Source organism: Pleurodeles waltl, chromosome 1_2 (assembly GCF_031143425.1).
Source record: "Pleurodeles waltl isolate 20211129_DDA chromosome 1_2, aPleWal1.hap1.20221129, whole genome shotgun sequence".
NCBI classification, from domain to species: domain Eukaryota; kingdom Metazoa; phylum Chordata; class Amphibia; order Caudata; family Salamandridae; genus Pleurodeles; species Pleurodeles waltl.
This window is the reverse complement of record NC_090437.1, coordinates 226,969,031-226,984,188: the sequence shown is the minus strand read 5'-3', so window position 1 is coordinate 226,984,188 and position 15,158 is coordinate 226,969,031. Positions and strand designations below refer to the sequence as shown.

General features: G+C 40.7%; 1 protein-coding gene across 10 annotated transcripts in view; it reads left to right on the top strand.

Moving 5' to 3' along the window:
• ADGRL3 (adhesion G protein-coupled receptor L3) overlaps positions 1 to 15,158 on the top strand; it is a 1,158,007-nt gene that overhangs the window by 955,971 nt on the left and 186,878 nt on the right. For all 10 annotated transcript variants that reach the window (XM_069237928.1, XM_069237906.1, XM_069237923.1 and 7 more), the window contains 2 exons: positions 5,400 to 5,717; positions 11,319 to 11,422. In XM_069237928.1, coding sequence (XP_069094029.1) covers positions 5,400 to 5,717; positions 11,319 to 11,422 — 422 coding nt within the window. The remainder of the gene's footprint in view (positions 1 to 5,399; positions 5,718 to 11,318; positions 11,423 to 15,158) is intronic.

Genomic DNA, 15,158 nt, shown 5'->3' with positions numbered 1-15,158 from the left:
TGCAAATAGCCTGATTTACGAGTGCAAATTTGAGCCGGTCTTTTCTATGGTTATGCGTAGATATTCAAGCATGCCAAGTGCCATTCACTGAAAAGTCAGAGCGAACAATAGGTGTCACACCTAAATTGGTAACAGTTGCCCATAGAGCATAGTGTATGGAGTCCAGTGCCCTTTTTATATAGACCTTGATAAGGCAATGTAGCAGATTTATAAGTGATACTAATTTCGTCTGGTGTGAGATGACAGCATATAGTAGTGGTGATCTGCTCAAGATCACATGGTTTGTTCTGGTGTGAAATTACCTACTGGCAGTTTTAGTTAGGACAATGTTTCCAGAGAAAAAGCCTCTTTTGACTTGCCTGTATCTTTGGTGCTGTTTGACAGATCTTCACGCCATTTTCCAAAATAAAGTGTACCCAAAAATATTCTAATGCATGGGAAGTTTGGGGTGATGCGTCAAGCAGGGTCTGAGAAATAAGGGGAGACAAAAAAAGTTGTGTTTCCCATATTAATTCCTATAGGGATTTTGAACATGACTAAAGTCCAAACTGCTGAACGGAATTACATCAAATCTGGCAGAAATTTAGCTTTTGATCCAGAAAGGAGCCTTTTTCTTGTTTATTGTAAATCCATTCAGTAGTTTTTGAGATAGTAGAAGAAAAAGAAAAATAGATATCTAGAAGGGCAAAGGGTTTGCAAATGTGCGGACGAATAGAAGCACTGTAATTGTAAACCTGAACAGAAAGTTGAGGGCGCCATTTTAATGTCCTGGGACACAAAATGAAAAGTAGCATAATGAATCAGATTGGAGGTACCTTGACCCAAGGGTGTTATATAGGAGCGTTTGAGGGTCAAAATCTGGGTTTAAAATGATTTTATTCACCGTGCACGGTATCCGCAAATTATTCAAGAATATTCATGAATAATTCGCAAATATCACGCATGGTGAAATAAAAAAATAAAAAAACATTTAGACTCATTCATACACTAATTTGTTCACTTATACATGCACCGAGACTCATGCACTCAGTCACACACCCACTCAGACACTCACACACCCACTCACAGATCCACTGATAGAGACAGGCCCTGTGGCCCTGTGGCCAATCGCCACCGCGCACGGTCAAATGCCGGGCAAGTCGGTGGTTGGATTAATATATAGTAATTATAATTACTTCAAGTTAGAAAACCAAAGAAATACACTGAAAAAAACAAAGATTACAGAGACATTATAGTTAGGTTCTGAATTCACTCATACAAAACCACTCAGAATTCAGAAACCTACCTTTAACTGTAACCTTTGTTTTTTTCAGTGACTATATATATATATATATATATATATATATATATATATATACATATATATATATATATATATGCACTCACCTACTGACCTACTGAAGGTCGCTAATATGTAGTTATAGTTAGGACCTAGTTTCGATATATAAAGTATTTTTTTGACTTGCATATATCCTTAACGCTGTTTGAAGAATGTTCACAACATTTTTCCAAAAAAGGACCCTCTAGGGTCTTGTTGTGAAAGGAAAGTTTTGGGGTGATCCATCAAGCGGGGATCGAAATAAAGGGGGGGGGGTCAAAAAAAGTGTGTTTCCCATGTTAATTTCTGTAGGCTCTTTAGACACGCCTGCAGCCTGAACCTCTAGCCGTAACTCCATCAGATTTGGCAGAAAGGTAGCGTTAGGTCCACAGATTACCCTTTTTCTTATTTGGTGTAAATCCATTCAATAGTTTTCAAGATATTAAAGGAAATCCAAGTTTGTATATCTAGGGTCACTACGGCTTTCCAAATAGTCCCGATCTCATGTTGAGGTTTTACTGGCTGCTAGCACTTCAACCAGGAAGTGTTGGCAACCACTTTGTGACCTGGCTTCAGGAGAGTACCCCCCCAAAAATGAACAAAATAAAGAAAAGGGGCCAGGGTTGTGACACCCTGTGCCCCTAGCCCTAGTTCACAGGTTGCCCTAGGATCCTGCCAGGGCTAAAAAGCATTTTGTTTTTTAATTCACAGCAAAATTTATGAATATTTGCAAATTTTGCAATGGATTAAAAAAAAAAAAACGAGCAAGTGCAGTCTTTCCTGCTTGCTTTTTTTAATTGGCCCCCAGGTGGGCCAGGTCCTAAGGACATTCCAAACAAAAGCCCTTCTAGGGCTTATTAAAGCCGCAGTGGCAATCATCTCCCCAGGGCTACAGTAATAGAATATGCAAGGTTTGGCACTCAGACCCCCTGCGCCGCAGGGACCACCACCTGCCCTGGGTAAGTATTACAAAATAAATGGGGGCCTGAGGACACCCCAGGACCCGGGGCTACAATAATTTAATGTGTGGTCAGGGCCATGTGGACACCCCGGGGACCAAAACCTCCATGGGGCAAACTATAGTAAATTAGATAGGGTGGCTGCTCAGACACCCCGAGCCCCGGCGACCTCCACCTCCCTGGGGCTACAATAATTAAATGTGTGTTGGCCTTGAGGATGCCCCCAGGCTCTGGGAATGACCCCTACCCCCGGGTCCAAATGTAGTAAATTAGTTAGGGGGTCCCTCCCCCCGAGCCCAGGGAACTGCCACCTTCCCAGGTCTGCAATAATTTATTGATTGGGAGGCTGCACGGACTCCCTCCCCAGTGTCCGGAGATTACCACCTTCCCAGGGCCAAATGTAGTAAATTAGATGGGGGGTGCTCAGACCCCCCCCCATCCGAGCCCTCAGGGCTGTGTAATGATGAGGGGGTCCATGAGGACCCCATGCCCCGGAGACCACAACCTCCCTGGGGAAAAATTGAAAACATGGAGGAGGCCACACAGACCAGAGTCCAGGGCCAGTTCCTGCTATCTCTAGAGGTGCCCACACTTGGAAGGTAGCTGTTTGCTTTTGCTTGGCGGGAGCTTGCTTTTTCTGACAGCTCCTACCAAGCGAAACCTCCCACTCAGATTTCAGCAAGAGGGAGCTGTTAAAATGCTTCTGCTTGCTAGAAGCAGAGTTTTCATCTCTTTACCTGGCCGCTAACATGCGAGCAGGGTAAGAGATTAAAACATTACTTATGCATGTAGGGAGCTGCTATTTGCAGCAGCTTTCTGTGTGCAGGAGCAATCCCGGCTCCCGCACACAGTTCTAAGACTTGAATTTTGGCTTGAAGAAAAGCAACATATAAAAATATTTCTGTTTCCACATGAGTCTGTATGACATACTGCAATATAGTTATATATTACGTTTTATTGATGATTTCTGAAAATCGTTACAATGTAATAACTGATAACTACTGCAATGCCTGTCTAACAAAACCCCTTGTTGGTCAAGATTGACAGGGGTGTCAGTGCTCTGCAGGCATTGGATACATGGATGGGGCAAGCCTTGCTATGCCTACAAAGGACACATGCACACACAGTTTACTCTGTTATTCTTCTTATTCTTCTTATTATTATTGCAGAATAATATTATCATCAATAATAATACATCCATTTTAGCATTCTATTATTTATGGTTTAAATCGCTTATATACATAAATTACAGAACTTCTCATCTGATACTAAAAGTGGTTTTCATCTTTAATCTTTCAGCATCATGCCATTGAATAAACACCATTTATAGCATGAGTACCTTTCAGAAGTTCCTGTGCTATTGGTATGTTTGGTAGCTTTTCTGAGACCAGCTCCTGTCTCTGCCCTAGAGTGCAATCTACCATGGTGGCCGCCCCTATTTTTTTAGATGTTCCAGACAACTGCGGGAGCTGCTCCTCTGACCGCTCCTCGGGCAGGAGCTTTCAATAAACCTTTGGGTCCATTTCTGAACTTTAACCTGTAACTCAGAGCACTGAAAGCCCTTTTACTCCCCTCGCTGCACTCACTCATTGTCGCGATTGAACACATGCTCCTGCGTCACACTGAGAGCAGATTTTTTCCAGTGCCATTGTTGGCTTCGGCTGCATGGAAATGCATGTATTACATTAGCCCACGCAAGCCTGCAGAGTGATAAGTTGGTAATAACTGCTTGAGTATTCAGAAGTTCTTTTCTTATCGTAATTTCTGTGATGTATTGCCTTATCATTGACATTAATTGAAATGCTGCCGTTCTGGAACTAGCATTTATCTTTTTTCTATTCACAGGGTGGGAAAGTAATTACTGTGGATTCCCTTTTGACCTGCTAAAGCGGTCATTGTGTTTTGAGTGATTTCTCACCACGCTACTTGCAGGCGCTGGTTGTGGCCAGCCTGTTGGTCCTGTGAGCACTGTGTCACTGGGCCTTGGTGATACGCCATTAAGGCTACTTAGGCAATGTTGGCCTCCTCAAACAGTCCTACTAGCACCTCTGTCTTGGCTTGGAGTAAATGGTGGCCATTGTCCAATACAGTCTCTAAAAACCTATCCTGAGCAGCACCACTTCTGTGCAGCCCAGCTTATCAAATTAGAATATTTTACTTAGTTTAATTAATATATATTTATACAACATTAGAAAAAAATGTGTTTTTTTCAGAATTCATAAGGTGATGTTTGGAAAAAAATGGGTGAATTTTCAAAATACATTTAAAGATGGTATTTCAATGTTAAATCAGGGCGGAGGGGTCTATTTACTAATTGTGTTACCTTGATGCCATGAGCAGTGCACTGATGACTGCTGTGTTAACCTTATTGAGAAATTCTAAATTGACAAATATTTTTTTTGACATTAGTGTTAATGCCCCGAGGTCCCTGCTGATAATGTTGCACAAAGTGGCACTAATGTTATTTTGTCTGATCTGGTCACTATTACAACATCGGCAGCATTTGGTATTAGTTCAGAGTGATTTTTATTGAACATAAGTAATTGTCATTAATCAAATGATTGGCAACATTTGCCTTACACACTACTTTCCGCAGTGGTTATTTAGCATTGATAAGGCTTGGTATTAGAATCTACCCATCAGAGAACAGCATAGCTCTTCAGAGTGATGTGATCATATCAATACATGACTGTGAACGTCCTGGTTCTCTGCAAAACTCTGAAACATAAAAAGCAATGGCAAAACCAACAAGTCTGGCTTTAATGTGCTAACACATGTAATAGAAGTACAAACAAATGCATTTTATCACATTTAAATCTGTCCTCTTGGCTTGCCAATGAAAACAAAAATTTGCTCAAAATATTGCTTTCTGTAGAGAGTGAATATAGAAAACAAAGAACTGAATGTGAGGAACAATGAGGATGGGGTGACTTTTCATATTTAAAATAGTCCCTCCCGCATTCCAAAGGAAGCACTTTCGAAAAGGCGAAATAATACACTGATAATGCAGTATAACATAATTAGACTTTAAAGAGCAATTAGCTTTCATTGATGTGTGATTGCTTGATTTCCACAATTTATTTTTTTAAATACATCTCTCTTTTGTTTTCCTTCAAATTCAGATTTATCCATCTCTGGACCCAACTCCATTGGCAGCACGACAACTAGTTCCACACATCGAATCACCAATACCAATGTGGGCAGGACCACTACTACCACTACCACCACCATAGCACCGGTTAAAAGGAACAAGAGCACCAGTACTCCATCCCCAGCAGTATTTGTGCCAGAGGAGGTGGCTACTCCCCCAGCTCCTGCTTCCTCTCAGCTTCCAGCCATCGGGGCAGAGAGCTGCGAAGCTGCAGAGGCACGGGAAATTGTGTGGTTCAAGACGCGGCAAGGACAGATGGCGAAACAGCCGTGTCCCGTGGGGACTGTAGGTAAGCCAATTGAAGTGACCTGCAAAAGTTGATTAAGGTACATCTGCTGATGCTGATTGATTGGCCTGACAGAAATTACTTTGTTTAGTGTTTACTTGTAAGTAATTTGTTGTCTTCTTCAACAAAAAGCAGCTCCTAAGAGGGTGAAAAGAATCCTTAACTATAGGCACAAAAGTAATTACAATCAATTACACTACCTACTGTTGATACCTTACTGATATCAAGTAAACACGCCCCTAACTAAAATAATAACGCTACATGTCAACAAAAATCATTGACATGATATCTGCGTAATATTTGTAAATATTTCTGACACATGCATAAATGTTTTCATAATTAATTTTAAGATTCAGTAGTCAGCTGCAAACTAGTAGAATGTATGAATGGGAAAGAATAACAGTGCAGTATTTACAGTGTGTCCAAGAAGTACCACTGTGAGTAGGCACTGCTATTAGCAGTAGAGTCGTAGCTGGGGAGCAAGGATCTGCCCTCACATGCCATGGTAATGCTGTGCATGCTGGTGAGGTGTGCAAGGAATATCTTCACACTCTGGCCTCTACTTCACCTATGGCAGACTGGAACATATATATATATTCCAGCCTGTCATATACATATAAATATTCCAGCCTGCCATATGTGAAGTAGATGCCAGAGTGTGAGAATATCCCTTGCACAACTCATAAATATATATCTATACTGGAAGATGAAGGATCACAAGAAAACAACAACCAGCCAGGGCAAAAATCTGGATCCCAAAGGATGCAATGAGTCACAAGAAAATGTCATATCCAAGAAATAAGTGACTCAAGCAGATGATCTATATAGGAAAACAGGCATAGAACATTAAGAAATAAAGCTTGTCCGTAAGAAGCCAGACTGTGTTTTTAGTTAATGAGATGTTTTAATCAAACAGAAAATGTGTTTATTTTTAGTGGCGGTATGATGGGTACAAATTACTTTAGGGATTTCTAGGCAGCGGTTTCCCAGATTTCACTAGAGGTGAGTCTAGGCACCAGATGTTGCCGATACTGGGTTGTAGTGACTTTGGAAACAGTGCCCAAATCATAAGGCTAAGAAGCAACTCTACATAAATGGTAAAACATGTGTCTTTATAAAGCATGTCCTGTTTAGCTTGAGAGTCATAATGTATGTGAAGGCTGTACTTGTACTTGAGAACCATATAATATTGATAGCTGAAGTTGTCATCTCCTAAAACATCTTGGTGAGCTTTCTCTTTCCCACTAAATACATTTTTGATCACCTCTCAGCAAGGCATCTATTCATTTTTCTTGAACCTGAGGCAATGGATTGCTGAGACTGTTTCAAAAAAGTAAAATGCTTTGTGATATGCTGAATCTCTTGACTTGATGCACATATAACACCAGGATCTGAGGTTCAAATGCCAATTATTTGTGCCGCCATTATTAACAAAACAATCACCCAGTCTGTTTGGTAATATCCATACTTGATTATGTAATTACACTTCTTTAGGCGCAAGCTGTATTACACAAGCATGGTGCAGTCGGCTACCTCTTTCTTGAATATGATCTTGCCCCATTGAAATTTGATTCTTCACCCCGGCAGCATGATCTTTTGCAAACCGTTTTATTTCTGATTGATCCCAAAATCTGTTCCATGGTGGTACCCCTTTTTGTCTTTTATTGTTATTGATCACTTTCAAGAGATGTTTTGTCTTACTGCTAACAGGATGGGATATCATCTCTTGCTCAACCCTGTCTGCAGAACAATATAATTGATGGTATTAGCGGTGTGGCAAAAAGGTTCATATGATTTCCTAGAAGACATGGGGTATATGGACATCCACTCAAATAAATGCAAACACAGTGTTGAAAAATGTAATGGAGAATGTCTGTAAGAGGTATGGAGACATTTCATTACCATTTACATGTCTTCCCACATCAGTGATAGAAAATTGAATTTGCAGCGATTCGCTCAGAAACCACTCACATCTGTATTACTTGACTCAAAATGATCAGCTGTTTGCATATTCTGAAAGCTTCCATGTTACAGTACATTTAACTGTGAGTTGCACTTGCACATTAATACCAATTTAATACGCCTTGCTTTTCATTGAGAAACCCCCTGACTGAATGTCCAATTGACCATCCATTAAAGCATTGCATTTTCATGCAATCGGCTGCTTGCATTTCTCAATAGTGACTCTTTCAACTGACTTGTTACACCATTCTGTAAAAATGACATATGAACCACATTCTTGCTTGTTACTGCAGGCACATATCCAAGTTGCACTTCTTCTTCAAATACTTCACAAATTTTTGCTCCATTTATCTTTTCTCCAGTGTTATATTGATGGTCGACGATCTGGTTTCTGCTGCTCGGCAGACATCATTATCACTCCTTTATCTAATGGATAGGCAAGAAAGTATGTGCTTAGGTGAAATTAACATATCTTGATTTCCTAGATCATTTTGCTGCTTTTCCTACAAATCACCCCAAATTATGTCTGATTCTTTTAATATCTATATAGGTTCTAGCTCAGATCATTTTCAAAGTTACCAACTTCCTCCAATTTTCCCAGTATTTGTACTGTACTCACCATGGAAGTTGATTGGCCCCGAGTAGCAATGGTGATTATTTGCGCCTAGCAATGTACACAGGTTATTTGTCGATCATTGCCATGCTTTATCTCTTTGATACCATTAAGTTGATTGATAATTTAGTGCAGCCTCATATGTGGTATATGGTAGGAGAGGGGAAGACTATCTCTTGGGAGGATTTTCTATTTCATGAACAAAAGAGGAAGAGACATGGCCTTGGGCTTCGCCCTTTGTGCTCCTAAGATGTTGTTGCAAAATGTTGTTTACCTCATATTATTCAGCATAAAAATGGATCTTTTAAGGGCTGTCATCACTGCCAAGACATCTGTAGCCAACAGTATTCAATAATCAATACAACGTGTTTTTTGCAAACCCAATATCTAATTTTGCCTAACTTCCCAATAGTGTGGCTCAGGGGCAGGAGATGGGACTGGCTGAAGTTTAACATTTAATAAACGGAGGTGTGGCTTGGTCTACTTGAATTGATAATGAAGATGATTGTTGTGGCTGAGTATGTAGTGACCCTAGGGTTCAGGTTAACTTGATTTGATCCTTCATTATTTGTGGAATTCACTATGTGATTGTGCTGTATGTGCATGGTATGAGAGCCTTATCAGTTGAGCAAAGGTGGAGGCTGCACAGAAAGGGGTGTTTCACTACTTAACATCATTACAAAGAGCACACCTTCTGCTATCCTTTCCGTAGAATTACTATTTTAACTATTTTTGATGCAGCTAGACTACTTAAACGCCCAGCAAGCAAATCATCCATTTGTGGAGCTGAAGATAATGGAACTGTTTGGCTAGCTCACATGGTTAGCTGTATTAAACACATAAAGCCAATAACACTGATGCCAGGCAACCTACACTAACTGCATATCAGGCTTCGCAACCTAATATTATATAAAACATTGTCAAGTTTAGGGTGTTTCTTCATCCTCCAGTCAACATACAGTATACTTATTACCCATAATGTGTAAAATGTATTTAGTCTGCCTGGGGTAATGTTTCTGTTCACGTGTTTACCACCCAAACAAGCATTTTCAATGCAACGGGTCTCGCATTTGTTCGAGTTAGAGCTATTAGCATTGTAGAGCAAAACAAAATGCAGCGCAATCGCACTGCATGTAAAATAAACAGATAAAGTAGTCTGGACTCCAGGCTGAAAACATCAAGCCTCGTATGTTTTTGTTACTTTACCGGTGCTGAGTAGGTGGGCTAAACACCGGAAAAGGCATGACGTATGCATGCCTTTAACAAATTAAAGCAAGCGGATTTTAAAAGGCAAGCCCATGAACCAATGTAAGTGACTGACGTGACATGGGCGTGGTTAAAAGCCCAAAACGAGATTACAGAATGGATGGAGCACTTTGTGCTCGCCCATTAAAAACATACTTGAATGACACTGGCAGGAGGCAGATTTTTGGAGTAATGCCTCGTTTAAGGACAAACTGTCTCTTGGTGAGATATTTTCCACTCAAGCTAGACTCCTGTGATCAAAAATCACACAAATGTTTGTGGTGTGCATAATGGTAAAATTTTATGCACATATTCTTAACATAAAAGTCGGAAATTATACAAGATTAGGACATGTAACAAAAAATTTGCACAATCATGCAATTAACCCTGCAGCCTGTTGATGATCTCTTTCCTGTGGTCCACAGAATCAGTGCATTGTCTTCAGGTGGTATTTGTGAGCTAGGACCAGTGGTCTTGATTCTGCGAATAATATTCAGGGCTTTGGAGCTGTTTGCCATCCATGTCCAAGAAAGAATCAGCTGTGTTATGTTTACCAAGCAAATGCAGGTCTAATATTTCCTCTTATCCTAGTGCTAATTATTGGTATTTTACCAGAATTTAAATCAGACGTTTTCCTATGCGTTATATTATCTTACAGTAAATTGATTTTCGCTATGAATAGTCCCCGGTGCAGTATTAAATTTAATATATAGATGATGATGATGATGTGTTGTGTGGTGTTGCTGATGGTACTGCCTAATGAAACAATATCCGAAAGTGACTATCATTCCACACAACGCTGGGGCCACTCCCATCTTTTGTCAGACGCCTCAGGATCCCCAGTCGCCCTCATCCTTTTGGCTCTTCATCTACCATACGTAGCAACATTCCAAGGGCCACGTTTCCACGGATCTCGAGCTCATGCTTGAGAGAGACTAATCATCATATGCAAATACGATCCATTTACAAAGGTGGTAGGTAGAAGAAACTGTTGAAGAGACAGCCTCGACAGCACGTGGAGAAAAAGTAGTGGCAATCTAAAATAACAAATGCTTCAGAAGTAGCAAAGATACAGTCGGAGGGTTGCTGATAGTTTCTTATTCAGTAAGTTTGAAACAATGGATCTGGTCAGATGTTTTGCTGGTTTGGAGCGGTCCCCCTGCAAGCCTTAGGACAGTGTTTGACTTGGGTTTTGTGATGCAATATTTAGAATGTTCTCAACATCATCTGCAATGTTTGAGGCATCACTTTTTTCTCCTTTCTTCTGTCTTGGGATTTCCACTCAACAGATTAAGGCCCATGTTTATACTTTTCTAGCGCCGCATTTGCGTCATTTTCTGGCGCAAAAGCGGCGCAAACTTACAAAATACAATTGTATTTTGTAAGTTTGCGCCACTTTTGCGTCAAAAAGCGGCGCAAATGCATCGCTAAAAAAAGTATCAATATGGGCCTAAGTTTGCTGGGCACAGGTCAATCCACTTTAATAAGAGGTAAAAACAGTCCTACAGAAAAGACATGCAGGCTTAATCTCTTGGTAGAAATGTAACTGGAGCCCTAAAACAGCATCCACAAATGCTTAAGCAATTGGTTCCCTGTAGCTTGTGTGTGATATCATCTGAGATCTCCTTGTGTGCTAGGCATGTTGGAATCACCTATATTAGGAATGCTGGAAGTTAAAAAGAGCATCATTGAGTTTGAGTGACAGAGCTGTAATTTGGTGGTACAGTAAAGCTTACAAAACACTTATTATTAATGTGGAATAACTTCTGTTTTTTTTTTTTTAGGGGTGGCAACCTACTTGTGCATAGCACCGGATGGAATATGGGATCCTCAAGGGCCTGATCTCAGTAACTGCTCTTCCCCATGGATCAATCACATCACTCAGAAGGTAAGTCAGTTCGCTTTTCTGATCATCAATCAAAAGTTGCTGTGGATGTGTTAAAGGATATTTGGATACATGCCTAACTCGTTTTGACACTACTGGGCAGTGAAGTCCGCCTGGGCATATTTTACTTTTATTTGTTCATTTGAGCCTTTTCAGTAAAATTGTCGTACATGGGCACCAGGGTATGGTGCATCAGAATAAAACTGCATCAGTAAAACAACTAGCAGGGACAGCAGAATGGTTAAGAATTGTGGCTTGACTGCGTTCAAAGTTACGTTTCTACGGCGGAGAGGAGTAGCTAGTGGGCCGGGTGTGCCCTCCATCTGAAGAAAGTAATTTTCGAGGGCAAGTTAGTGAGGCTGTGGGTGGTGGCAACATGTAGAACATTCCAATACTGTGTTGGTAAGCAAGCAAAGAATCATACTTGGTACAGGTCACATTGATTCATCCGTGCATGGTCAAAAATCATAGGGATTGACTTTAAAAGGTAGGAGCAAGCTACATTAAAACTAGACTGTAATAACAAGTACCCTGTTATTTCCAATTGGAAAATGTCTTTGATGACTACAAATCAGAGTAAATACATATTTTTGTCTTACCATATGCGTGTGGTTTTGCTATGTTATGCTATGAAAGATTATTGACCCGAAATCCCCACCAGGTACTCATTGTGTCAATTACCAGTTCTCGTGTCTGAATAATTTCCATATCAGTATCATCATTTCCTAGTGGTGCGACCACTGTCCTTGTCACCCTCAAAATCAGTACTTGGTGGTTACTTCTAAGTTTAACAACTTCTTTTTTTCCCCTAGAATGATTTTGCAAAAGTCAAGTGGCACTCGGTAACAATCCCTGTGTGTCGTTAGAGTTCATTGTATTTGGCCACTCAGACAAACATACATAACTTCTGTTATGATTTGTTTATAATGTCGAGGATAGATTGTGCAACATCGCTGTTAGAAATGTTACATCAAATATTATTTGTGTAACAGCACTCCATTGGGAAAGGTGGCAGCTGCTTGTACCTGCAGTTACTGTTGTGATGCATTCCATAGTGCTTTGTGTTGCTTCTTAAATAAATCATCTTCACAGCTACCCACTCCAGGTGAGGAACTGGCGTAACAGTCAGAGCTGCCAACTTTGGAGCTGGGAACGGGCTTCGAGGCTCAGCGTTTGCTCAATATCCTTTGATTCTGGGCTAATGTAACTGGTGGTCATGTAAAATGCTCCAATACCTTCTGGTCGAGTTTGCACTACATAAAAAAAGCTGCAAAGAAAGTTAATTTTAAAAAAGTCCCTGCCAGGGTTCGTTATACCCACATAGTATCAGCATTCTGTAAATTTTCTCAATTTTCTGTAAATCATAATAGTTCAGCTCTTATAGCCAATGTCCTATACTGGATTGGGTAAAAATATCACAAAGGGGGGAGGCGTGTGCAGAATGCAAAAGGCCCCATGTTTTCAAGGCCGTGCACTCATGCATCAAAATCTATATAAAGGTTTCGAAGCAAGCCTATTCATTGATGGTAAGGCAGCTAATGGCTAAAACCCCAAAATGGGGTTATAACTTAAAAACAGGAGCTAAAGACATTTGGGACCCAAAAGGTTTTTGACCCGGGCCCCCCAAATAGATCTGACTTGCTTGTATCAGGGTCAACATCTCTTAGCCAACCAGGGAATCCGTTTCTCAAAGTACCATATTTTGTCTAACACTTCTTATATACTTCCTTTATCATTACCTATGAATATATTTCCCAAGCCCTGAACTCTTTCCTTACGTGGACATTATACTGAAATGGAGACATGCTGACAGAATCACCGAGTTACCTGCATTGACACATAAGTCTTCTTTCTCACGGCTAGAAGCAGAGACGAGGATGATATCCTGCATGGTAATGAATGGCCTAAGTAAGAAGCAAACAAAAATCCATTTCCACACTGCAGCCAGTGGTAATTCTGCCAAAGTCTCCTTCCCCCTGTGTTTAGAGAACATATTTGAGTCTGGTGAATAAGCCTGCAGGGTGCATATTCTCTAAGCAGAGAAGTCTGCCCCTTGTGTTAGGCAGCATGGTAGTGATTGTTGCATGGTCTCTAGCAGCAGGTGACCAGGGCCAACATTAGAAGAAATCACTGTAGATAACAATTTTGGTTTTCTGGCCTTCCGTGCCCCAAAGCATAACCCCAAGTTGTCTTGTTATTTTAATATTTATTTTTGGAAGGGTTTATAAGGTACAGCAACTTTGCCAGGTCACCACACACTTTGCAGGAACATACACGCTGGTTAGATCTATTTCACAGTCAAACGAGCCTAATGGTGGAGTGCTCCAAAACATCCTAGAGAGCTGGATGTTTTCTTAGAGCAAACTATGACAGTCTTGGGTCACAGAGCAAAACAGCAGTCAGACAGGGCTTAGGAAAGACTGAGTCTGCTATCCAGCCACCTGTGTAGTAACAGGATGTAGACAAAGCCTCAAAGGTAATAGTTGTACTGCATAGTGTAGAAGCCTATGTGTCATGTCAAACAGTGGAAGGCATCTGCTGAGGCTAATGGGTGCAGTGATCAGAGAGTTCAGAGACTTTTGGTAGGTCCATGTAGAAGAGACGTATACCCCATACTCACAGGTCACTGACCTGTTTTTAAGCGAAGTTAAGTTAAATGACATTCATTTATAAGGCACTGAAATCCACAGATCTTAAAGCCATTTTTTTTACTTGGGGGAGCAGTTTATGTATGCAAATATAGAGGTACCAGTTGTGTAGGGTGACAAGATGTCCCAGATTCCCCCAGACCGTCCAGGCGTTCCAACACTTTTCTCAATTTTAAAATCATGTCAGGGGTGGCAGTAGCTAATTCTATGTTTAGAATTTGATGTAAAAATGGCAAAAGGCTTTGTCCCTTTCTAGTTCATAGTGGATGGCACTGTGCGGATCCTATGCTTAAAAACTTTGCTAGAAAAACAGACATTTGAGTTTAGCAGATTCAGGGAGTCACTGGTGTCTTAGGGTGCTCTTTATAGGAGCTGTTCTACACTTAATTACCTATTCCTGGAAACTACCCGGGGGGAGGGGGGTGGAAGAGAGAAAGAGTAAATGTATTTGTTTTTATCTCTCTTCCATGTCTGGCCTGTCACCGTTTTTGCTTCTCAAAATCTGGTTATCCTACCACTGACATGGTCCAGCCTATTGGCTTTTCTGCCAAATGGCCATGTAATCTTGCACACTCTCAGTAAGCTCTGCCTTAGTCAGCAGCACTGTGACTTGTACTCTCTCGCTCTTAATTATAATGGGAATTTGTAAAACTACAAGTCCCAGAATACAAAGTGGCGTTGCTCAAATATTTAAGGCTTTCTGAATGCTCACAAATGACAGAGGCCCTCTCGGTAACTGTGTCCTAAACTTGCGCAATGAAAATCAGCATGTTTACATCTGTTAGTTGCTAGCGTTGTGTTTGGAGTGGTAGCTCAGGAAAGCCTGACCCTCTATGATCTTGTACAATCGTCCCTCAGGGTTGAAAAATAAAACCCATCTCAAATCACTAGGAAAATATTACAAATGTCTGTATGGACCTGCCTCACGAATTCAAGATCGCCAAATATAGGAAAGTCAACAAATATATGTCTGTTTCTCTCTCCCCTGGAGATATTTTGATAAATTATGAAGTGCGACTAAGTATTTATCAGTGTTAAAAAATGCATTAGCATGCAGCAATAAAAAACCTCTCAGACTCAAAAATGAACAG